Raw genomic sequence first — 26,032 nt, forward strand, 5'->3', positions numbered from 1 at the left:
ATATATATATATAAATAATTGTACTTATTCAAAGTCTGGAAATTGTGTTTTACCACTTAAAAATATATGTATGTAAGGGACCAATGGATCAAGATTATGGGGTTCATTTATAAAAGTTCCTCCCAGCATATAGCGCCCCTAGATGGCTCTGATTTTTTATAAATGAGCCCCTATATGTTAAAGTGTATCTAAATCCAAACACTTAAACCAGGCAAGCTGTTGCATATATTCCTGTAGTTTAAGTTTAAATTACAGGAAAAACAAATCATGTTCTTTATATAACTAATGATTCTACCAAAAAGGTACATTCCCAGGAATTTCCTTTACCTTACTACCAACCAACAAGGTGCACTCTTACCTTAGCTTAACAATTCTTAAAGTAACCCTTAACTCAGGAGTTACATCTTAACAATGCATTCAAGTATCCTAACTGCTAACAAAAATGTAGCTTATCTGTGCATCCCTCAGATGTAGATCCTCAGATCATCTCTGAATTGGTGCTGACACTGTCCTTCCTTCTGGAGGGTGGCTACTTTTGTTCCCCATGGTCCCTTGCGTGATGGACTATAATCTCAAGACAAATGAGTAAACTAAACGTGAGATTGAAGTCCATCACAGGAGTGACTACTTTACAACACACACAAGGACTTTGAAGAACAAAAGGAGCCACCCTCTAGAAGGAAGGACAGTGTCAGCATCAATTCAGAGATGATTTGAGGATTGACAGCCATATAAGATAAAAAAATTTAATAGTTAAGGTAATTAAATGCATTTTTAAGATTTAACTGCTGAGTTTAGTGTCACTATAAGTTGTACTGCAGGCAGCCAGGACAACATAAACTCAGCTTGCACAATCAGCCCCACTGGAGTGTGCATAAATCTATAGGTAGTTTATATAAGGGGTCTACACTACAGGATGTCCATGGTACATGGAAAGAAAACATAAACAAAGAACAGGGGAAAATGTATATTATATTTAACACAAAAGAATGTGATCCTCTTTTAATTACAGTTTAGTTAAGAAGCCCCCTATGTGATAGCAAATATACAGTGACAGGTTCTTTTTATGGAGACATCAAGGGTCTGTTAGACCCCTAATGTCACCTAGGGACCTCCGAGGAAGCTGATGAAGCAGAGGTCTGCTTCCCCAGCTTCTTCTCCTGGCTACAGAAGCTGGAGAAATTACAGCTTAAGGCGGAAGTGATGTAATACATATCACTTCCGAATTCAGAGATCAGAAGAGAGATCAGCGAGAAAATGTGTGCTTATCACCCTCCAATCTCAGTTCAGAGAGCAGCTGTGCCAGTCCCGAGCCCACACGGGGGACAGTAGAGCCCAGGATAGGCAGTGGCAGAGGGGGGGCCCCCGCACACTTGCACGCAACATACAAGCGATCGGGCGGCTCCATAGCCACCTGAATGCTTGTATGTAAATAGCCATCTCCGGCTGTTTAAAATGCTGTCAGTTACACACGCACACGAGTGGAAGCAGTAAAGGACGTTTTAAAATGCCCACCCGCATTCAAGAGTGTTTTATTACAATGGCCGGATGGGAAGGAGTTAAAATGGTTGCCGAAATAAGAGCCAGAAGTTAAAAATGAAAAGGTAATTAAGTAAATATGTAGGCTTTCAAATAAACTTTTGAATATGCCTAAATTATATTTCTTGTGGATCTGAGTAAAGGTCCACTTTAAATGTAGTGTACGAAAACACATGAGAAAATGATCACCGCGGCGGTAGTGTCCCATCCAGAGTCGGCACTAGCTCTCTGCGATCCCTCTCTCTCCCTCCCGGCTGCTTCAGCTCCACGAAGCAGGCACTCAGAGAGACACCTGTTATCGCTCCCTCTTCTCTCCTCCCAGCTGCTCTGAAGCTGCAGCGGCCAGGAGCAGAGAGAGGGAGTGCTGACAGGTGTGATCAGAGCCGCCTCTCTGAGTGCCCGCTTCGTGGAGCTGAAGCTGCAGCTGTCTGGAGGAGAGAGAGCGATCGCTCAGCAGTGTGGTCAGAGCAGTATTAAAGAGCCCCCACTCCCAGTCCACATCTTTTGGACGTAATTAATCTGAGTTGCCCCACTCAGTATGCCCCTCGCTTGCGGCCATATTAATAACGTGCTGGATTAGTCTGACCCAGGGGCGGACTGGGCCCGGGGGCAGGGTGGCAATTGCCCCCAAGCCTCTCTGATACCTTTGCAAACGCCCCCTGCCGCCGGAAGCACTTAATCTCTCCCCTCTTGGCCGATGCAGCAGCAGAGCTGCCGAGAGGGGAGAGAAGTCCAAAACATGTGGACTGGGAGGGGGGGCTTTTTAATACTGGTCTGACCTTAAGACTGGGGCGGCGGGGGGAAGAGAACAAGAAGCTTGACTGCCATCATCGCTTAGATTGGGCTCCTCGACGGCCACAGCAGTTTCCTCCACCCACCTCAGCTGCCGTTGGTGGGAGAGGAAGACTGCCGAACTGCAGTTGGCCGGCTTCTGCTGCGCAGGAGAGAGAGCGCCAGCTGGATGTGTAGGAAACCTCGCTGCTCCCCCACCATCACCAGGAGAAGAAGAGGTCAAAGCAACTGTAAGTCCCTGTACTTTCTTTGTGACCTCTGCACTGCGTTACATACTGACCGCTGAGCTCTGCACTGTGTACTGACCTCTGTACTGTGCGTCACACCCTGACCTCTGTACTGTGCACCACACCCTGACCTCTGTACTGTGCATCACACCATGACCTCTGTACTGTGTATCACACCCTGACCTCTGGAATGTCAGAGGTGTCAGGACATTGCTGACCTCTGCACTGCGCGTCACATTGCTGACCTCTGTACTGCGCATCACATTGCTGACCTCTGCACTGCGCGTCAAGGGGCTGACCTCTGCACTGCGCATCACATTGCTGACCTCTGCACTGCGCGTCACATTGCTGACCTCTGTACTGCGCGTCACATTGCTGACCTCAGCACTGCGCGTCAAGGGGCTGACCTCTGCACTGCGCGCCACATTGCTGACTGGTGTACTGTGTGTCACACAGCTGGCCTCAAGCTAAAATGTGAAATAGTGGTACCAGCTGAGAGTACTGACAAATTCAAAAAACCTCACAAACCTCTTGTGTATCTTCTTCTAAAAACAGTGCAAACAACACAATAAATAAACCTTCCAAAGAGTGTTCCAAAAGTGTTCATATGAATGAATTATCAGTTTAGTCTTTGTACTAGTGAGTCCAACTTGCATTCAGTAGAATCAATGACAAGACCATGCCCACACAACAAGAGATCCGTGTGCGTGACTCCACACCAAGGTGATATTCCCCACACCGGAACTCACTTTTTCGCAAAGACAGAAACTAATAGGCATGTGCACCAGCAAAAAAATTGTTTTGTTTCGTTTTGATTAGGATTTTGCTTTATTTCGTTTTTCGGAATTAGGGTCCGAAAGTCAATTCGTTTCGGAATTCGTATTCAGATGAATATCGTTAGCCGTAGTCCGTACAAAATTTTGTTTTTAATCCGTTTCGTTCTTTGCAGCAAAGTGACATTTAAGAGGGAAAAAAAAGTTTTTTTGTTCTCAAATGTCACTTTGCTGCAAAGAAATTTCGGCCAAAAAATTAAAGTTCGTCCAGACTATCGCTAAAGAATTTCGGAATCGGAAATTCGGATTCGTTTGCATTCGTTATATCTGTAATTCGGATACATCCGAATCTCCGAATTTCCGAAATTCCGTCCGAATTTCGATTCGGAGCGAAATGAAATCGCACATGTCTTGAAACTAATATAATTTAGCCAGGTCAACCATGCTTGTCCCCTTATCCAGAGTCAGTAATCCTCAGGAGAGCTTTTATCCTTCTTTTGTCTGGCCGGCCAAAGCTCTTAAATTCACGTGTAAGTTGCTACTTTTAATAAAATATATTGTTGAATTTATTGCACCATGAGGGTTGTTTTTTCTTTTCCAAAACCCTTCTAAAAAACACCGATCGGGACCGTGGGAAAATACCTGCCGCTCACGGAGGAGTGAAGCCGCCATCTGCTTCTAACAAAGAACCGGGACCTTTACGATACTGCAGTGGAAGAGCGCCTGTCAGTATTTTGTTCTATTGCCGGGGGAGCTCGGGAGAAACCGAACGGGGAGATCAGAGGTGTAGATTCCCTTTGAGTGATTATACATACTCACCACCTCTGGTGAGTACCCACTACCTGGGGGGGACTACTGATTGGAAGATTAAGCTAAAGAGAACTTTTTCTTCGTTTTCTTTCCTTTTTTTTTCTATTTTTTCTTTTTTCACTATCTGAATTATTCAGCACTTGGCTTATTTCACTGGTTATTACCACATTTTCATTGGGACTTTAAAAGGAATCAATAGTGTGTCTTATACTGAGATCTTTTGATATTTTTGTTGCTTTATATTTTTTGTTACTTTGTATTCAAAGGTTTATGCACATATCAATTTTTGTACAATGTTTTTCTCATTATTGGAATCACTTAGGACTTAGTTAATGCTCAAACTACCTTTATCACAAATTCATTGGGATTCAAGTTGATTAATTCTGGTACATTTATTACACCGTATTTATTATTACACTTTAAAAGTTAAATAGTTTAGATATTTAATTATTTTATTTTATTAACTTTATTCATTTCACAGTTTATTATTCACCGATTTATGTTAATTATGAGGATCTGTTTATATTCTCATGCATAATAATAGTGTTTATCTAGTTTTAATATATAAACTCACCTTTAGCGCTGTGTTAACACTTTTAAACATACAAAACTTCCTTTTCATAGCTGCTTTAGGGGATAATAGTTCTTAGTTATTTCCAGGAGCGCAGATTTTCTTTATACAATCCTCAGAAATAACGTCCCTTTTTTATGCACACCCAGCATCTCCCAAAGAAGAAAAGATAAAGTGGCACACACAGGTTTATTTATATGCTGGGTGAATTCCATTTACATGGCACTAGCATTCCAAGATGACGCTGAGCCAGAGGCATCACAAGGGGGGTGCGACCCGCACCCGGGTGACACCATTGGAGGGGTGACACCAAAATGACTGACAGTCATTTTGGTGTCACCCCCTCTGAAGAGTCAGACACTCGGTCATGGACCGAGAGCCCAACAGTTGCAGGAGAGAGGAGGGGACTCGGCGGTATACCTTATCCTGGTGAACATCCCCTCCTCTCTCTGCCGGTGTCCATCACCTAGATGACCGCCGGCAGGTATCACCAAGATGGCCGCGCATGCACAACGATGTCACGGCGGGTCTCACCTGGTACCCGCTACTGGTGACACCCGGCCTCGGGACGCCCCTACGCTGAGCAGTATAGGGAATTCTTATCATTCTTATCTTCCCAGTATAGTGAAATTAAGAGGCACTAGTGCCCTGCAATAGGCATCTGCCCAGCTATCCACTGGGTGGAATTTTTATAACTAAACCACATAGTGTAAAACTGCTTAAAATCATTTAAGAAAGATGGAAACACATTTCCAAAACTAGTGCACAGATAACATGCACATATAAAATCGCAACAATGTGTTCAATGTGAGCAGTATTTGACAGTGCTGAATCCCATGGACTCAGCCAGTCCCAACTTGTCCATTTGCACTTGTGTCAACAGACTCTACCCTATGTCCCAAAGTCCAGGTTGAAAAGAATATGTTCCAAACCAGAAGAATTTATACCACAGTGAAAAATATTTTGAAGTTGGGTTTATCCAAAAAAGTATTAAAAAAATTAGAGAAACACAGAAAGTGGAGGAGACTGGCAGGAACAGGCCTAACAACCAGCTGGAATCGTGGCTCGGGGGAGTATAATGTTATTTTAGCTTCCTAGACAAAATAAGGACTTAAAGTGACATTAAAGTCTAGTTTTTTTTCCTCCCCCTCCATGCTGGTATAAGGACTTACCTTAAATGATGTCTCTTGATCCGATCATCTTCTTCTTTCAAGTAGTTTTCAGGAGTCTCTCCAGCGCTGGTGCCGGTCTCTGATGCAGTGCTGAATGCTGTGTCTTCTGTCCCACAGAGTCTGTGCGGGTGCACGCTGCCGGGCTGCTTGCATTGACATACACTGTGTCTCTCCTCTTCTCCTGCCTTGCGCCCGCCCCATGATCCTTTGCGGCCGCCCGAGAATTTTCAGAACTTTGGATGGGAGTGCGGGCGGAGACACAGCTAAGTTTTAACCTTTTTGGTAATTAAAAAAAAAATGTTTTTGCATATATCTACTACTTGCTAGCTGTAGATACATGCAACAAACCCAGCGGGTTTAATTATACTTTAACCATTGCAATGTGGGGGTAGCCTCACTTTCTGGTTAAAATTTACAGGGTTATTCACAAAGGGTGAAGAGTCTGGAGAACGCAGGAGAAGTGAACAATCTAGGACAACATAGCTGATTTGGAAAAATTCTCCAATCAGCTCACTTTCCAGTTCAGCTTTATTGTCCTAGATTGTTTACTTCTCCTGCCTTCTCCAAAACTCTTCACCCATTTGTGATTAACCCTGTTAATTTGCCCATAGTTCTTCTGTAAAGTATGAATTAAAAAAAACACTGTCAGGTTTTTTTGTCATCTGTGTCCTACTGGGGAAATTGCCCTTCACTTCCTGTCCTGTGGAGGAAGTGAGAAGAAATCTCTCCTAAGTATTGGAAATCTCCTCTTAGACAGTAGTTGCTGGAAAAAGTGTTCCTAACATTGACACGGCAACCAATACATCACCAAAACATTTTCTTAACCTTCCTAAAAGAAGAATGCACTTATGATGTCAATGAACAATGTGTAAAAGGCTGAGTAAATTGTCAGCGATATATAAACATCTGTAAAAATAAATACATAATAACATATCTTGTTGTTATCTGTCGATTAGGGCAAAAAGTGACATCTAAATAACGAGCCTTCATGTAGTTTTCATGTATGGGACCAATGGACAAAAGGTCAGCTTTTGGTCTACAACTATTGCTCCTCACTCTACCACCTTTTGATACCTAATAATAAAAAAATCCTGAAACTATCACATAGATATACATTTAGTAAACATTCTTTTCAACCTTTTCTAACATTATCCAGCATGTACGTTATGTTTTTTGTCCTTTAAGTCAGTTTGGGCAATTCCAAGAAATATCTAGGAACCTTGCAAAAGGCCTTCTATTAGATCATCCCTTTAGGCCTGGGCCGGTGAAATAAATGAGCTTGTTGCAGGAACTTGAAGTGGAAATATGCTCTAGCTTTCACTTCGGAGAAGGGCCTTTCTGACAAGTGATGCTATTTGGAGAAAGATGAAAAAGAATCCCTGATGGTGTTGAGGAATGTAAGATTGGCAGTATTCAAGCTGAGGAAAAGAATAATGACACAGGTTATATCTGGAATTTGTTTCCCTTAAATGGTTCTTCTTTTTTTTCTATACCAAGCCTCATTCACAGGGACTTGAAATCTGACATAGAGCTGAAATATTGTGTCATAACTCTGCATGCTAAAAACCTGTGCACTGTACCATTTCAATTAAGCTCAGCATAGATTCTTTATTGTCTTGCCAGGCCGTATACAGTTCATCCTCAGTTGGGAACTTCTCGCATCCCAGCTCCAGGGTAAGTTCAAAACAATTTGTGTGAAGATAGCTGAAGTCTGACATTCCTGGAAGAGAATATGATTATATGAAGCCAGTACTGACATATCACATACTGCATGAAATATGCTAAGGGTAAAAAAAAAAAAAATAGTTGACCACTTATGTTTGCTTAAATTAAAGTTAAAAAAAAATGTTGCTCACGTACAGAACTGACTATAGTTAAGGCTGGCTCGCTAAAGACCATGCTTGGGACGCTTAAGGGTGTGAGGAATATCATCACTGCGTGTTTATGGTGAGAACAGTTACCATATACTGACAGATGATAAAGCTGTGCTAGAATAAACAGTGTCAAGTTAGATGTTGAAAAGTAGTTCCCATAAGGTACCTACTAAGATTTCTTGTTAGGAAAAAACCCATGACAGACATTTTTGGGGGTGGGGTTCCTCCTTAAAATTCCTACCAGACCTAAAGGACCTAGTATGACTTTTGGGGGTAACCTCACACATTTTCCTTTTAACTTGGGGTCCCTCCTAACTTTCTTACTAGACCTAAAGGGTCTGGTATGGTTTGGGAGGGGGACCCCACGCTGTTTTTGTTTTTTTTTCTTTACATTTTTTTTATTATTTTCTTAACTTTAAAAAAATAATTTTTACATTTATATAAATCATTTTTAAACATTTTTTTTCATGTGTTTACATGTTTTACATTCTGCTCGCTACCTTGGGGGTAGCGAGCACAATAGCCGAGCCGAATGCCGCTCGGCGGCATTCGGCTAGACACTCACTGCCGTTCGGCCTCTATGAGAATGAAAAGGCCCCTGAGTCGAAAGTCCAATGTACGTCTGAAAACAGCCGTACTGAGCCGAAATAAATAGCCAAACGCGGTTCGGCTCAGTTCACTTCAGCTTAGTTATTCACGCGGCTGCCTTTGGCAGTTTAGTGAATAAGCCTCTAAGTGAATGTTCCGATTTTAGCACAACTGCAGTGTGGGAAGTATTAGAAGCTCACTGATATTGCCCGGAATTGCTCTTTATACTACCAGTATGTTTTGTGCAAGGAAACCCATACAAACATATGTAAAACAAAGTCAGTGTTCCAATTTTGAGATAAACCCAGGATTACAGTGTTACCACTAAGCCTTCCTGCTACCCAGATGGACACAAGTGTATATGGATTTTTGTAAAGAACACAGACCTACCTCCACTAAAGCTGTACCACTCAGCACCATTAATGATGCTCCCTTTGCTTACAAAATTTCCTCCACATCTTTCTGTTGATTGGTCTGACATTTTGGGATGTGAAGCAGCATAGGTCTTCGCAAGCATTTTAAATACCTGAATAGGAAGAAACATTAGGATACTTGTGAAAAAGAATCATATTACAACATGTGCTTACAATCAGGTGCAATCCTATCATCACTTTAGACCACGGTCACAGTACTATTCTATTGTACTCTATATAGAAATGGAACACTACAGATACCAAACATGACGTGACTACAGACCATGGTCACAGTACTATTCTATTATACTCTACATAGACATTGGACACTACAGACCATGGTGAAAGTACAGTTCTATTAGAATCTATATAGACATAGGACACCACCGATACCAAACGTGTAATCACTTTAGACCATGGTCACATTACTGTTCTGTTATAGTCTATATAGACATGGGACACTATCTATCTTTTTTTAGGAAGAAGATCAGCATAAGAAGCATACATATTTTTCATATAACGCTTCTATTACACACTGTACAGACATATATCACTACATCTACTGTCATAGTTTTAACCATTGATCATAATTGTGATGTACTGCTATTATACTCTATATATACACAGTACACTACACCTCCATCATGTCCTGAATACTGGAAATATTTATAATGCAGTACACTCCCAGTTACCTGGGGATTGGTAGATGCCAGAAAACTGCAGTTTCCGGCTGCTTGAGAGTTACTATTAACTTTCAAGCAACAGATGTTATGTCCTCGATTTTTTTTTCTGGTTGCTTGGCTGCGGCAGGCTCAGTATTTAGCAGGCTCAGTATATAGCGATACTGTGCCTTGGGTCACGGGAGGACGCTAGTTTATGTCCTCCCGTGACCCTGAGGAGAACTATGGGGAAAAACACTTACTCCATAGTTCTCCTTTAAGAGTTCTGGTTGCTTAAATGCCGGATAATCGGGAGTTTACTGTACTATTCTATTACACTGTATACTGATATGGAACACTTTACCTCCATCATGATCGGACTACTGGACATTCTTATAATACCATTCTATTACACTCTATATAGACACAGTACACTATACCTCCATCATGATCGGACCACTGGACATTATTATAATACTATTCTACTGTATGCTATACAGACACAGTACACTACACCTCCATCATGACCTGACCACTGGACATTATGATAATACTATTCTACTATACTCTATACCAGTGGTTCTCAACCTTTCTAGGGCCGTGACCCCTTGGTAACATTTGCCAAGTTGTGGTGACCCCCAACGGTAAAATTTAGGGTTGTCGCAGCTGCTGCAGCGACATCTGGCAGCGTAGCGGGAGAACTGACACTGCTGCGCTAGGAAAGGGCTGAGGAGGACTCTCACTGAGCACAGCAGAAATCACACAGCGACCCACAGGTTGAGAACCACTGTTGTAACAACTAAAATGGCAAACCATATAACACAAGCCGAGGGTGTCAGCTTTTATTATTAATAATAATAATGATAATCTAATAGCTATCTAATAGTGGGAGACTCCCGGCGACCCCTGGCAAATTGTCATTCGACCCCCGAAGGGGTCCCGACCCACAGGTTGAGAACCACTGCTCTATACAGACACAGTACACTACACCTCCATCATGACCTGACCACTAGACATTATGATAATACTATTCTACTATACTCTATACAGACACAGTACACTATACCTCCATCATGACCTGACCACTAGACATTATGATAATACTATTCTACTATACTCTATACAGACACAGTACACTACATCTCCATCATGATCGGACCACTGCACATTATGATAATACTATTCTACTGTATGCTATACAGACACAGTACACTACACCTCCATCATGACCTGACCACTAGACATTATGATAATACTATTCTACTGTATGCTATACAGACACAGTACACTATACCTCCATCATGACCTGACCACTAGACATTATAATAATACTATTCTACTATACTCTATACAGACACAGTACACTACATCTCCATCATGATCGGACCACTGGACATTATGATAATACTATTCTACTATACTCTATACAGACACAGTACACTACACCTCCATCTTGATCGGACCACTGGACATTATGATAATACTATTCTACTGTATGCTATACAGACAGTACACTACACCTCCATCATGACCTGACCACTGGACATTATGATAATACTATTCTACTATACTCTATTCCAGTGGTGGCGAACCTTGGCACTCCAGCTGTTTTGGAACTACAAGTCCCATGAGGCATTGCAAGTCTCTGACAGCCACAGACATAACTCCCAGAGGCAGATGCATGTTGGGATTTGTAGTTTTGGCACAGCTGGAGTGCCAAGGTTTGCCACCACTGCTCTATACAGAAACAGTACACTACACCTCCATCATGACCGGACCGCTGGACAAGATTAAAATACAACCTAATGTAATTCCCTTGTATGTATCTTCTACTTACTTTATCATCTGGAGTGGGAGAAAACATCTTTTCTTCCAAGGGATGTTTAGAAAAGTCATATGGATAGCTGACTACCAAGTCGCCACCGTGAAGACTGCCAGACAGAACAAATGGGATTGTCCTCATCCATTTCATTACCGCTTTTGTCTCTGGTGCTACCTGAATGGGGGAAAAAAACACATTCACAGGAGTAAGCTGTTATGGAAAAGGTAAAGTGTATCTAATATCAAAAACACAAAAATGTACTTTATTGCAGCAGACCAGTCCTTAGTCCTCAGATGTGGTGACTGCATTAGTTTTCTTTCTTCTTTGAAATAACGTATAGCTTTGGATCATGGGCTTGGATATGATTGTGTGAAATCTGGATCCAAATTAGCTCTCATTAGTGAGCTATTTAACACACCTTTACAAGGCACCAATTACACGCCCCTCTGAGGAAGCCCCATCTGATTGGGGGGAAACGCGTCAGGTTAACGTGTGCTAAAGCTTCCCAGGATACCCGCAGCTGACTCTTTACTTTCTATACATGGCCGGGTGAGAGTGAAAATCATACTGTTTCCCAATCAAAGGGACGGAGCTAAGACGGTCTGGACACTGTCAGGTCACAGCAACAGCAAAGCCTGTATGATTTGAGTGGGCTGTTGCCACTTGATTTTTCACAGCCTTCTGATTTACTGCACCTCGGGCACACCGCCATGGGGATTCCATCGCATTCCATCTTACTGTGCGGCCGCACATGCTGAAACAATCCCCGGGTGTTTTCTCCAGGATTGGAAATTGAATCCCGCGGGTTAGTGTGAGTTCCAGCTAGCTGGGGGAGAGGCACCCATAGAGCCTCTGGATCTACAAAGGAACCATATTCTCTGGAATTGAATTGCTACACACAAATATGCTCCATTGAAAAATGTCATTCACGCACCATCACGGGATCCAACCAGGACTGTCCCCCATTCTGAGCCACACACGATGTGAGTAAGCTCCGATACTTTGTATCCACCTTTGAAACACAGCCATTGTGCTTGCATCAGTGACTATCTGCCACTTAGGTGGTTTGCAGATTATCACCCATACTGTTATATTTGGGTAATCCAAGGGAAGTCATTTTAATTGTTTTTAGATGTCTTGTTATAGGTGATCCTATTTGTTATTTTGTTACCATTAAATATTGTCATTTATATAATACCACATATGTGTTACCTGTTTACTAGACCAGCTCCATTTAGGGATTTCTTTGCCTAGGGGATTATTTGTTTTTTTACATACAGTTCATTGAAACCCTGGAGATTGGTATATACAATTGTTTTTTGTAGTGTAGCTCCTTCTGTTCCCCTATTTTCTTAGTTTTCTTTCTTCTGGCTTTTCTCACTATTTTAACCTGGTGATTCTATCAGTAACAAACTTCCGGTTCTAGGGTGACAATGCCACACGCTGTATCTATGGAGGAGCAGCATTGTCACATTAGAATGGGAGGTGTGTTAGGACAACAGAGCAGCTCTTCCCTATGTTGCAGCTTACCCAATCTGTAGAGATGGAGGATGCATACATTTATTTTTTTTTAGATTTGTCCCCCTTTATTTTCACTTGATGATCCTGCCAGTAACACACTTCATGTCCTAGTGTGACAATACTTACTCAATGTACACTATCATTGGAGAAACAGTATAGCCATGTTAGGACAGGAGACATGTCAGGACTACAGAGCAGCTCCTCACTATGTTGAACTGTACAGAGTTGATAAGACTGTTTGAGATAACACTGCAGACTGTACATGAACTTAAAAGCTCACAAGATTCCTGGCAGGATAAACTGGTATTTTTTTACTGAACATATATAACACAATGCAAATAAGAGAAGTTCATTGTTTGAGTTTCCATACACTTTCAGTTTAAACATAGTATAAATTGTTTCAACTAGGGATGCAGCGATACCCGTATTTCGGTATCGAGTACGAGTACTGATACTTTGCTTTTGGTACTCGCCGATACAGAGTACTGATAGCGGTGCTTCCGCTGGCATGGAGCCGGCTTCCCGGGCAATCAGGAAGCCGGCGGCATGTAATGACATGCCGTCTGGCTTCCTGATTGCCCGGGAATCCGGCTTCATGTTGTTTGGCCGGCTCGATTGTGATTGGCCGGGAAAATGGCTTCCCAGCTAATCAGCATTGAGCCGGCTTTCCGGCCAATCAGGAAGCCGGGCAGCGAGTAATGACATGCCACCTGGCTTCCTGATTGGCCGGGAAGCCAGCTCGATGCTGATTGGCTGGAAAGCCGGCTCGAAACAACATCATCATTGTTCTTCATTCTTTTCGTGATTTCTTCCATTGTGATGAAGCGATGGGAATAATCCACCAAAACAAGCTGACAGCTCAGCAGCTCATGGACAATCTGGCTTACCCCCACCAGCAGCATTGGTGTACTCCATATTCTACTTGTAAAATCACTCGTAATCTATCATAAAATATCTAGATAGAAAGCAGAAACACATGTCCAATATTCGTCTTGTTTGCTTCTGGCCATCTGACCAGCATTCCTGTGGTGCAGAATTTTACCAAACAGTCAGGTGCCTGACAATCAGCAAGGAGCCGGCTTGCTTCCCGGCCACTCAGGGAGCCGGGAGGCGGGTCATTAGTCACCACCTGGCTTGCTGATTGCCCGGTAAGCCGGCTCCATGTTCTCCTATGGCATTGCCGGTCAGAGGAAATCTTCCTCTGACCGGAAGTTCCGGTATCGAGGAAGGTATCGGAGCATTTGGGCGAGCACTCGTACTTACCCAAATACTCGGTATCGGCGCCGATACCACTATCAGTATCGGTGCATCCCTAGTATCAATTGTTTGCAATTTTTCTTTCATTTTCTGTCTCCACTTTGTTGTTTAGTCAGTGTGCATCCCACAAAGAATCGTTGCACAGTCATTTTTTTCACCAAACTAAAAACTCTGTATTAGATTAGCGCAAAATTAAGCAACAGAAAAGAAAATAATCTGAGCTCCACTACAGAGGTAAGGATCTGGTATTTTTCTCTGCCTGGATTTCATTGGGCATGTTCACACCATGACCAGATTCCGAGCAGAACAGTTTTTGTTCGCAGCTGAAATGCATTCCTATGGCATTTCTAGACTCTGTTTAAACTAGTGCAGTCCGTTCCAGTGCGGAAAAAATGCTGCATGCACTATTTTTTCTGGTCTGGAACACACCCAAATGCATGTAAATGCATCCAAAACCATGCAAAAGCATTCAAACACACTGGAACGCACCTGAAATCCAATTTTAATTTTAAATAATGCACCGGAACACATCAAAAACTCATCAAAAATGCGCTGCAATGCGTTTGCAGATCTGATCCAGGGCTGGGCTGGTGTGAACAAGCCCTAACATCCCATCTATAACCAATATTCCCATTTCAGTTTAGTAAATGCTAATTGCTTTCTTACACCACCAACAACATTTCTGCAGCTGCTTTTCAAAGTTCACCAAGGTACTATAGCTATTATGAGAAGGTGTCAGCCTCCCTGCTGAATTCTTCAATAGAATAGAACAGAATAACAGGCACAAAGACTTTCACTTAAAGCGGACCTTTACTTTCTTTTACCAAATATTACATTGGCATGCAGCACTGAATGCTGATATGAAATCATCTTACATTCATTAAACAAACATATTTTTATTTTAATTACAGTTCCTGGTCCTTTTGGGCATTAGTGATATAATGTGCCCAAGCGTCCTGGGAAGGTTACAACAGCGGAGCATTGTGCCCAAGCATCCTGGGAAGGTTACATCAGCGGAGCATTGCTGGGAAACCTCATCTATAATCTCAGAAGATCTCAGGGAAAGGCATTTTCCTCCCCTGAGATGATGTGCATGGTCACATGTCCTAGTCACATGTGCTAGAGTTCCAGGAAGTAAAGTGAGATATTAATCTACCCCTAGTAAAAATGGCCACTGTGAGAAGAATGGGGAAGAAAAGGGCAATGAGGTAAACAAAGAATGCAAGGCTGACAATTATCTAGAAGTATGTGTTTGTAGATTGTCATTACTAAACATTTCTAAAGGTGTCTTTGTTGTCATTTCAAAGATATGAAAAAAGGTCTGCTTTAAATATATTCCTCAATAGACACAAGTATACAGTATAATCCACTTAAAGTGCACCAAATGTCTTTGCAAAGTTGTTACCATATACAGTAGCAGTGATGTCATCACCAGGCTGCACATAGTGAGGAAAAATAACTTTTACTTACCTTATCCCTCATTCCCCCAGGCTTCACCTTTCATGCGACCAGTCCCCCGAAGCCTCTTCTCTAAGACGCTCCAGCCAACAGTCGCAGCTCTGATGTCATCAAGTGCTGGAGTAGTAGTCCTACAATGTAAGTGAGGACACAGAGGCTCCCTCAAAAGACCCAGAACTTTGGAGTGAAGAGTTGAGCACTGGCTTCCAGGGGAGCAAGGGATAAGGTAAGCAAAAGGGATCCTGGTACCCTAGGCAAAAATGAGCACTTAACCCTTGCAGGGTGGGGGGAGAGCATTTTTCCCCAGTTTGCAGCTTTAAGGAATGAAGTTTAATCTATAGTCTATAACTTCTCTAATATTCTAAGTGAATTAACACCTTATGTAGGGCTGTAGAAATAGCATCCTCGGTAGACCTGTTGGCTCAGTAAGCAAACTGGTATGGATCCAAGGCACCAGATAAGCTAGCTTTAATGCACCGTAAGACCAATCTCTGCAGACACTTCATAACCACTAAAGTGATTGCGATTGGTCCATAGTCAATTAAGCTTTCAATAGTTTTATGACTTTTTTGGGAAGAGGAATGATAACAGCTGACTTTATGTAAGATGGAATAATAGCTTGTGTTAGGGAAAGAATAATAATCTTGGTAAAAACCTATGTAAGTTGATCAGCACAAGCTTTAACTATTCTCCCAGAAACTCCACCAGGGCCAAAGGCCTTTCCCTGATTTACCGTCCTAAGGACCAGTCCCAATTCATGTTTCTGAAAAGTATGCAAATAACTACTAGAAGCTGAGGGAAACATTGTTCTATTTGCACAGAGCCTTATCCCCAGTCTTAAAGGAATGCTTATCTTATAAAATTGCAGCAAAGCGAATGAGACATGTTTGGGGAGGAGGACAGCCAGAGCTCTTTAGAGATGTAAGACGTCACAGTGTAAATCAGCCCTCATCCATTACAAAACTTTAAGGAAATAAATCTATATTTTAAATGGATTATTCGTATTTACTGAAGCAATATGTAAAACTACATCAAATATGCAACGCTGCTTTTATCAACAGCACCGAGATAAAGCTATTTTTTCTGATTAAATAAAACAACAGCACACAGAATATATTCTACATCTGCTCTGGGGAATAAAAGAAGCCAAGTAGCCAATTTGTCTAAAATATTACAGCTGGCGCCTAACTTTTTAAGCCCTATCCTTGCCAGTAGAAGCAAATATACCTTGGCTCTGTAGAAATGCCTGTAAGATCCTGTTAGGCTCCTGAATTATGCAATAATTTATCCACCATTCTTCTACAACAGCTTTTACTGCTATCCAGATTGACTTTGTGACTGAGTTTAACACGTATATAATTTGAATAATTAATTGTTTGACCAGGTTACAATAATTAGTAACCTCTATTAAATTTTTTTTATAGGTTTTCCATTAGAAATATTTCTCCAAACAAAAAATTAAAAGAAATCAGATGCAGTGGTTAAAGATAATATATTAAAAAAAGCACTGGTGTATAGGCTCTAAGTGATTTAGAAAGAGTGACACCTTGTGGAAGAACAATCTCAATCAACTTATAGGCCAATTGTGCCATCTTGTGTAAAAATGTGATAATGCACCTTGTACTGTGCATATGTTAAAGTGCGTTAAATCTTAAACATGCATTTGAGTAGCTAAACTATTAACAAAAATGAATCTTATTTGTGTATCACTAAACTATAGATCCACAAATCATCTCTGAATTGGTGGTGACACTGTCCTTCCTTCTGGAGGGTGGCTACTTTTGTTCCCCACGGTCCCTGTGTGTGTTGTAAAGTAGACACCTCTCCAAGCTCGCTCCCCGTGATGGACTACAATCTCACGTTTAGTTTACTAATTTGTATTAAGATTGTAGTCACAGGAGGGAGCGGTGGCTACTTTACAACACACACAGGGACCATGGGGAACAAAAGTAGCCCCCCTCCAGAAGACTCAATGCTAATAATTGCACATCTGGATTTTCTGCATTCTTCAATGGAAAAAACAAGTTTTGGTAATATCCACATTTATTATATGGTTGACAGGTATTGCCTATAATTTGCCTAAGGAAATAATGAATCACTGATTTTAACGAATCCCCATTGATTTCTGTAGAGGGCAAATTATGTTCACTGCCCATACTGGCCACACATCCAACATCTAGCAAATAAGGATAATAGGATTTTTGTATGATTTTTGTATTCGCTGTAACATCCTTTTTTTTTTAAAGTCTATTGAGGGACACAGGAAGTTTTTAACCTTCAAGTTATACTGCTATCTACAGGAGAATTGGGCACTGGCAAACAAAAAACTGCAGACCAGCCCAGAATAACCCTTCCTACTACCAGTGTGCTTCAATTTTGAGTAAAGCAGTACCAACAGCATGAGCATAAACACAGGGGAATGTGACCTTTGCCTCTCAATGGACTCCAAGAAAAAAGATTTTACAGTGAGTACAAAATCCTTTTTTCTTTCCTTCTCTTCTCTTCAGGGGTACAGGAAGTCTTCAACCAAACCGCAGTCCAACTGAGAGGTGGGCAGCACAGCAATCAAGCGCAAACAGACTTAAGAACTCAAGAAAAACTAGCGAGAACGAGGGGCATTCTGCAGCTCAAAGACCTGCCTGAAGGACCTTATGTCCAAAACTGGCATAAGATGAGGTAAACATGTCCACCTGTTAGAACTTAGAGAATGTGTCAGCAGAAGACCAGATGGCAGTCTTGCTATTTGGGAAACAGTTGCTTGATGTCAAAGAGACCACAAAGCGTATACAGACCTAACAAAATATGCCTTTACAAACCAGATCCTTTGAGATCATAAGCTTGAATGATGGTCACAAATAGAAATAAGGGGATGAAAAGCCAGTGCACTCTTTTGGGGTCCATCCAGGATGAAAAAGGGAATAAGTATTTCTGAAAGATGCAGTGAATGAGAGATAGACTTTCCCAGTCTGAACCACATTCAAACACTGTGAAGAAACTTCCTTTTTGGTGAACTGGTGGACAGAGGGACCTGGTGAAAGGCCAAACCTATCTTAGGCAAGAAGGAAGTGCTGGGCCTTAACAGCACCTTGTCCCGTTGCAAAAACAAAAAAGGATTCTTTGCAGGGTAAGGCCACCCATTTAGACACTCCCCTTGCAGTGGTGATGACTATATAATAAAACACCTTGTGGGGAGAATAGGGAAAGGAATGTCTCTATTGGGTTCAAATCGTGGTTTCTGAAGTGCAGAGAGAACCAGATTCAGGTCCCATCTGTGGCACTGGGAGGAGATGGGGGAGCCTCATAGAAGACCCCTTGTACAAAGATCTTTATCGAGTCCAACTTTTTATGAAACAGCATAGAAAAGGCAGAAAAGGATTCATACCACAGAGAAATTCCTGGGATGTAAACCCCAAAACTCACACAAAGTGAAGAATGCCTTCCACATCTGACAATAGACCATGAAGAAGATAGACTTCCTATCTTTGAACATTGTAGGGATCACAGACTCAGAAAGGCCCCTGTCCTTCAGAACCTGAGACCATGCTGTTAAAACCAGCAACTGTGAAGCAGGATGGAAAATTGATCTTTAGGACAATAGATCCTGACAATCGGGCAGTGCCCATGGAACATCTACCAGGAGTCATACCAGGTTGGCTTCTCACATCCACCTGGGCTAGCAATGAGGATGACCAGAATGCCCTCATTCTCAATACTGCTAAGCAGACAAAGAAAAAAAATTCAGGGGGAAAGTATGGATGTGAGTGTACTGATCCCATTGAGACACTACAGTAGAGCATCCAATGCTTCCGCTAGAGGACCCCTGTACCCGAAGACAGTTTGTTGCTGAACCTGGAGAATCACATCTAGTGTCTCCAAACTGCAACACAAGTTCTTGAACCCCTCTGGGTGTAGGGACCACTCCTCTGGGTCCAGGGACTGCTGGCTGATGTAGTTTACCTGCTAAATGTCTTGCCCTGGAATTTGAACAAAAGACAAGGCTGGAAAGTGAAGCTGTGCCCAAGCTAAAATCTATTACATTTATTTTGTTGCTGCAATGCTTCTGTTTCCTCCCTGATTAAGTCTGCCTGCCAATTGTCTATGCCAAGCATGTACATGGCTGACAAAGCTGGAATGTAAAGTTCTGTCCAAAACAGAATCTAATCTACGTCTCTTGCCATGGTGAGATTTCTGGTTGCGAGCTGTTGAATGATGGTGTGGCCAGAAAAATGGAAGAAAGCCAGGAAAAACCGGGTCCTTAGCGATAAAAAAATCAGTCTGTCCAGCGACCAGACTGACTTGTCCAATGATGACTTAATGTTGAACTTCACAGATCTGGAGTGAAAATGGGCAAATGGAAGTGCCTCAAAGGAAGCGACTATCAGAGTCCTACGTTTCTCCTGTGGAAGAAACACTCTGGTTTGAGCTGTGTCCAGGACTAGATCTAGATACTCCAAATGATGTGTTGGTTCCAGAGATGATTTCTGAAGGTTTAGAATCCATCTAAACCAATGAAATGTCTGGACAGTTAAAGACACATTGTCTCCAGGGCTGCCCTATTAGCTGCTTATCTTGTGTTCGCCGCTTGTGACTGCCTGGCGCCACTTCCAGATCCGGGGCAGCTGCACTATCGCCCCCCCCCCCCCCCCGGGTTGTTAAGCAACTGCCAGGCCGGATCTCAGTGGGCCCCCAACAGCCCTGGGCCAGCGGCACCGACTGCCCTGCCAATAGTTCTGACCCGATACCATCTTAGCCTAGGCAAGGTCACATTTTGTAATAAGAAATTTACAGCTTTTTAAATCATACTGCTGCTGCATTTTGTGATTTGTTAGGAATTTATTCATGCAGACTTGTGAATTTCCAGAAAGGTCTTTTGGTTTCTGCAGGAACAGGAAACTTTGAACATCCCGGACTCTGTTTGTTCCATTAATTACCCAGATTGGAAGGAGATCAGCACACTTCCACCTGCTGATCTCTCCTCTGATCTCTGAATTGTGTGTTACATCACTTTCGTTTTCAACTGTCACTGTTGTAGCCAGAGAAGAAGCTAATGAAGAAGATCTGTCCTTAATCAGCTACTTTAGGGTCCCTAGGTGACATTAGGGGTCTAACAGACCCCTGATGTCTCCATAAAGAGAACCTGTCACATCTAAAAAACTAAATTTAAAACATTTTTTTTTTTTTTTAACGTTTCTCGCCCCCACGTACATTCACATACAAACACAAAAATGCATCAGGTGCTCCTACATGCAAAAATGACGATTGTGACACACGTTACATATCAACTCGAATGTCACAGTGCGAGCAATAATTCTAGAGCCATCAATCACTGTTAACACTAAATTAACACTAAATTAATGAACAGTAAAAGCTTTTAAAGTGTCGCCTGTGGGCAAATTTGGGTATGGCAGTGTTTTGCATGCAATTTTGAAACTTGACATGTTTAGTTTCTATTTACCCGGTGTGACCCCATCTTTTATATTTTACCAAAAATGTGGGCAGTAATAAATGTTTCATAACATAATGAAGGGGCAACAGTTTTGTTTTGTTTTTCTAAATTAGCGGCACTTTTTTATTTATATAGTAAAAAATGAAAACCCCAGTGGTGATTAAATACCACCAAAAGAGTTACGTCGCTGCATGATGGAATAAATGTCAGTGAAAGTACCTCAGCGCTGAATACCGAAAAACGGCCTGGACCGGAAGGGGGTTTAACACCCCAGTTTTCAAGTGGTTAAATACTAACCTTAAACCCCAAGTAAAATTGATACTATAAAAGCTTTATTATCATGTCAAAATACTATTATGGCAATAGTAAAAGTGATAGTGCTTCCATAAAAAAAAATTATATTAAAAGGTTTGCTGCCCACTTACAATGTCCCATTATTATCAGCACTAATAATCTGCGGTGTAAAAGAAAATCATCCGTACGCAATTGGCAGGTGTGGGAAGCAAAGTTCCTTTTCGGTTCAAACACATTGACATTTGTTATAAGATAATATCAGAACTCCATCGTATTCGGTACAAATATGATTCCATTTTGTTGGGAAAAGCCTTACCAAGCGGGTCAACCACTGTTGCCTCTTACAAAAAATATAATTAGCCAGATATTCTAGATTCAAAAGGATTCCATACAATGCAAAAATCTGGACAACAGGAAATGCACTTCCAATGACTCCAATACACCGAGACATGAATAATTTCTAGTTGAAAATGTAGATGACAGTTCAGTGGTGAATGGTCACAGTAATTGTTTCCGTTTCTTTGAATAATCTCCATAATTGCTTCTAATGATTGCACAAATGTCTTTCATACCTTGCTAAGCTTTATCGGGGCTGAAACTCATTACACACACATCTGAACTGATAATAAGTTCTCCAGAACCCGACATGAAGTTTAATGAGATCAGGAGAGTGTGAGGTTTGGACTTGCAGCCCGGTGAATCGGTGATTGACAGAACAATGTAAGCGGGAATGTGACGCGCTGATATAATGGGACATTTTATCCGTACTTTGAGGTATTCATATTCCGCCAATATTGACATAGTTACACATCATTTAAAGACCAACTCTGGTCTAAACAATAACCTTTTATCAAGCTTCAAATGAAAGAACTATCTGGCTCAAGGCGGTTACTGACGTGTAAGTTAGTTGATACCCTAAACTACACTTCCAGAATAAACTGCTGTCTATCTACGTCTGCCTTGCTTAAAGCTGAACTCCAGGCAAATATAAAGTAAATAGTAATATTTATTTTACAAAATCATTCAATGCACTTTTTAAATACAAACAGGGCTGACTTGGTATTGGCCTCTTTCAATCTCCTATAGAAGTACTCAAACTGGGAGACAGATAAGCAGCACAAGAAGCCAGTCAGTTGTGCTGAATTACTGATGTGCTAATAAGGAACATGCTGATAGCAGGAAAGATCGGAGTGAGAGATTAGCACCTCATTCTTTTGCTTCTCCTTTTACTGTCCAGGCACAGGCTGGGAGGAAGTTACAAGACCTGTAAGGGCCACATTCACACCAAAATTGGAGCAAAAACGTTACCAGAGGTCCATTGACTTGCAATTTAATCCTCTGTTGACTTCCTTTGTCTTCTGTTGCATTTTTTTTAATTACTATTATTTTTTGCCAATTAACTTTTTTTGTTGTTAAAGTGGTTCTAAAGCCTCCATTTTTTTTGCCTATATCTACTGCTAGCAAGCGGTAGATATAGGCAAAAATTTTTTTTTTTTTTTTTTTAAACCCGCTTTAACAGCGTTTTAAACTTACCTCGTTATCGCTGCGCGCTCACGAGACGAGTATCCGGAACTGCTCGTGTGGCCACAAAGTAGAGCTGCAACAGTTAATCGATTTAGTCGATAAAAATCGACGATTGAAAACGTTGGCAACGTTTTCGATCGTCGATTCGTCGGCTATTGATTGATTTGCCTGTTCGGTACTGTTCCGGGCTCCACATGCGGCCTGAGCCACACGTCACACGCTGCTCCCGCTGCGGCTGCCGAATCTTGGGGCTGGCGCATGCGCAGTGCGGATTCTCGGCCGGGAGACGAGCAGAGACGCAAGGTAAGTCTATGGACGCGTGCACCGGCATGCAGACAACGCGGGATCAGAAGTGCCTGCAAGCAGAGAGGAGTCAGCGCTGGATCGGAGAGCCGCAGCCGCACTGGTGGGACAGATGAAAACATCAGGAAAGAAGAAGAAGATCAGATTAAGAGACATCATTTAAGGTAAGTGCTGACATTAACATGGGGGGAGGGAAACATTTTTTTTATCCTTTAATGTCACTTTAACTTAAATAACATGTTCTGAGTGGACAAACTTTTATGATTTTTTTTTACTTCTGTTCAATTCTGTCACTTTGACATCTGGTTTTGACGCGTTGCATTACGCTGCGCTGAAAAAAAAGTAGAGCATGCTCTACTTAAAGTCGGCCTTTACCCATATCTTTAAAATAACAAACACATCTTTAGAAATGTTTAGTAATGACAATCTACAAACACATGCTTCTAGATAAATGATTTTTATTCTTTGCATACCTTATTTTCCTTTTCCTCCATATTCTTCTTACAGTGATCATTTTTACTAAGGGCAGATGAATCAATCTCCCTATACTTCCTGGAACTCTGGCATGTGACCATGCTCATCATCTCAGGGGAGGAAAATGCCTTTCACTGACATCTCGAGACATTACAGATGAGATTTCCCAGCAATACTCTGCTGATGTAACCTTCCCAAGATGCAATGCCTTGTCACTTACACCATTTTGTCAGAACTGAACCAGGAAGTAGATGAATTCAATTTGTAAGTAAATGAAAAGCAAGCTTGTTTAACTAATGAATGTAAGATGATTTTAAATCAGCATGCAGAGCTGCATGCTGCTGTAATTTTTAGTGAAAGGGGGTAAAGGTCCATATTAAGAGGCAATTCTGGCACAGGGGTGTTCCTTTGGGTGCCAAAGCTTCTGTGCCTCCAAGCTCCAAGAAATGGAAAGCCAATTATTTGTAATTGAATCCTTAAATGGTTTAGTGATTTCTGCCATTTAGAGTAGACACATCGTCTTATGCAGATGTTTATGTTGTTCTGCAGACCGCACAACATTATAAATGCAACAAGATAAATAAATAGAAAAAAATTATACCTTCTCCCACCAATAGGTTTTAGGAATGGGCATGTGATCGACACGAGCTGAGCGTACTTTCATAATTTTATGAACTTCAGAAGTCAGATCTGGAAAATTCCTATTGAGATCAATGTTCTGAGCTGTCATTCTTCCATTTGTCCACCCATTGTAGCCAGCTCCCTGGAAGAGAAATACATTGCCACGGATTACAAACCCCCTGAAAGGTCCCATAACTGGTCAGCACATGGTTCTTCCATAAGGACTGTATCTCTCTTTTCATATAACCTTCATTTCCCCCCAAAATATATTGCTGAAGCTGAACTTCAAGCAGATTAGTAAAGATTGCTTTTTAATAGGGCTGTTACTGATTTCGTGTTCGATTAATCAAAATTTTTTTCACTGAGATCTCGAGACATTACAGATGAGATTTCCCAGCAATACTCTGCTGATGTAATTGATTAATTATAACGCACATACAGATCCAACTACATTGGCCTATAAACATACAGCACAGCAATGAAGTAATAAAATGAACTAGGATCACACTAATCCAGCATGTTATTAATCTCACGTGCCCCACTCAATATGGCCACCGCTTGAGTGGGGCAACTCAGAATAATAACATGCTGGATTAGTGTGATCCTAGTTCATTTTATTACTTCATTGCTGTGCTGTATGTGTATAGGCCAATGCCTTGACTGGCGCTCGTGCAGAAAGTTTCTTGGGCAAACGCACCGGCCCAAGTGGCTCCGTCGGCTAATGAAGGGAAGGGGGGAGGACTCCTCCCCCCTTCCCTTCGTTAGCTGACGGAGCCACTTGGGGACATCAATGTCACCGGACTCCTCCCCCCTTCCCTTTGTTAGCCGACGGAGCCACTTGGGGACATCAAAGTCACCGGACTCCTCCCCCCTTCGCTTCGTTAGCCGACGGAGCCACTTGGGGACATCAACGTCACCGGACTCCTCCTCCCTTCCCTTCGTTAGTCGACGGAGCCACTTGGGGAAGGGGGGAGGAGTCCGGTGACGTCGATGACCGTGACGTCACCGGATCTCCGACGGGACTCCCGGAAGCCGGCGGAGAGGTGAGTATTTTCATTAGCGATCAAACATTTTTTAATTGTTCAAAAAGATGAATGATTAATCGAGAAATTAATCGTTAATTTGCACAGCCCTACTTTTTAATACAGGGACATATTTATTTAAACTATTAATAATAATTAAAAAAACAGCAAACAAATATGTTTTTATATTAGCTTCCTGTTCTCAGCCTGCACAGGAGAGGAAAAGTCAGAAAGGCAAGCCATTCAGGCTTTGCATTTTACATTGCTGAGAAACTTGCTAATACAAAGAACAAGTAGAATTAAAAGAGTGAGTACAAGTCAAGTTAAATAATAAGGTGGGGTTGGAGAGGGTTAAATCCTAAGCGAGTAAACAATAATCTGAGTACGGTTAATGAGTAAGGAGTTTTCGCAGAACTTAGATGGCAATACAGTTATTTGGTATGGGTCCAGTTCCCCGTAGTATTAAGGCTTGAAATTGTAAATCAAACAGTCCTGATGACAACAGGTGCAACTGCACTTAGAATACTTGCACTTTGGAGGGTTTGGCTATGGAGGTACAGGGGGTCCTTGGTGGATTCAGACTCGCAGGAGGGAGCAATCTGGAGGTTCGTGGAGGGTCCCAGGAGACAGCAGGCGTTCTGGCACAATCTAGGAACGCCATGGTGTCTCGTCTGGGCGTTTAAATAGGCCCTAGAGGAGAAGGAGGAGCCGACGTACGCAGCGGCGCACTTCCGCGTTCCACGGTGCGAGGTCCCGAAACCCGGAAGTGAGGAACGTGCGCTCCACCCTGGAACGCAATCGGCCCAGCGACTGAGCGGCTGGCTGCCGCTTCCTCCCTCCTTGCCCGCAGCTGACGGCGGCGGCCGTTACAC

At 42.1% G+C, this 26,032-nt stretch overlaps 1 protein-coding gene across 1 annotated transcript in view; it reads right to left on the reverse strand.

Moving 5' to 3' along the window:
- CPZ (carboxypeptidase Z) overlaps nt 1-26,032 on the reverse strand; it is an 89,683-nt gene that overhangs the window by 21,041 nt on the left and 42,610 nt on the right. Inside the window, exons 6-9 of the mRNA XM_018554965.1 lie at nt 24,119-24,280; nt 11,256-11,414; nt 8,737-8,872; nt 7,465-7,604 (exon numbers count right to left, since the gene is read on the reverse strand). Coding sequence (XP_018410467.1) covers nt 7,465-7,604; nt 8,737-8,872; nt 11,256-11,414; nt 24,119-24,280 — 597 coding nt within the window. The remainder of the gene's footprint in view (nt 1-7,464; nt 7,605-8,736; nt 8,873-11,255; nt 11,415-24,118; nt 24,281-26,032) is intronic.

This window comes from Nanorana parkeri, unplaced genomic scaffold, assembly GCF_000935625.1.
Source record: "Nanorana parkeri isolate BGI_ZX_2015 unplaced genomic scaffold, ASM93562v1 scaffold180, whole genome shotgun sequence".
Taxonomy (NCBI): Eukaryota; Metazoa; Chordata; class Amphibia; order Anura; family Dicroglossidae; genus Nanorana; species Nanorana parkeri.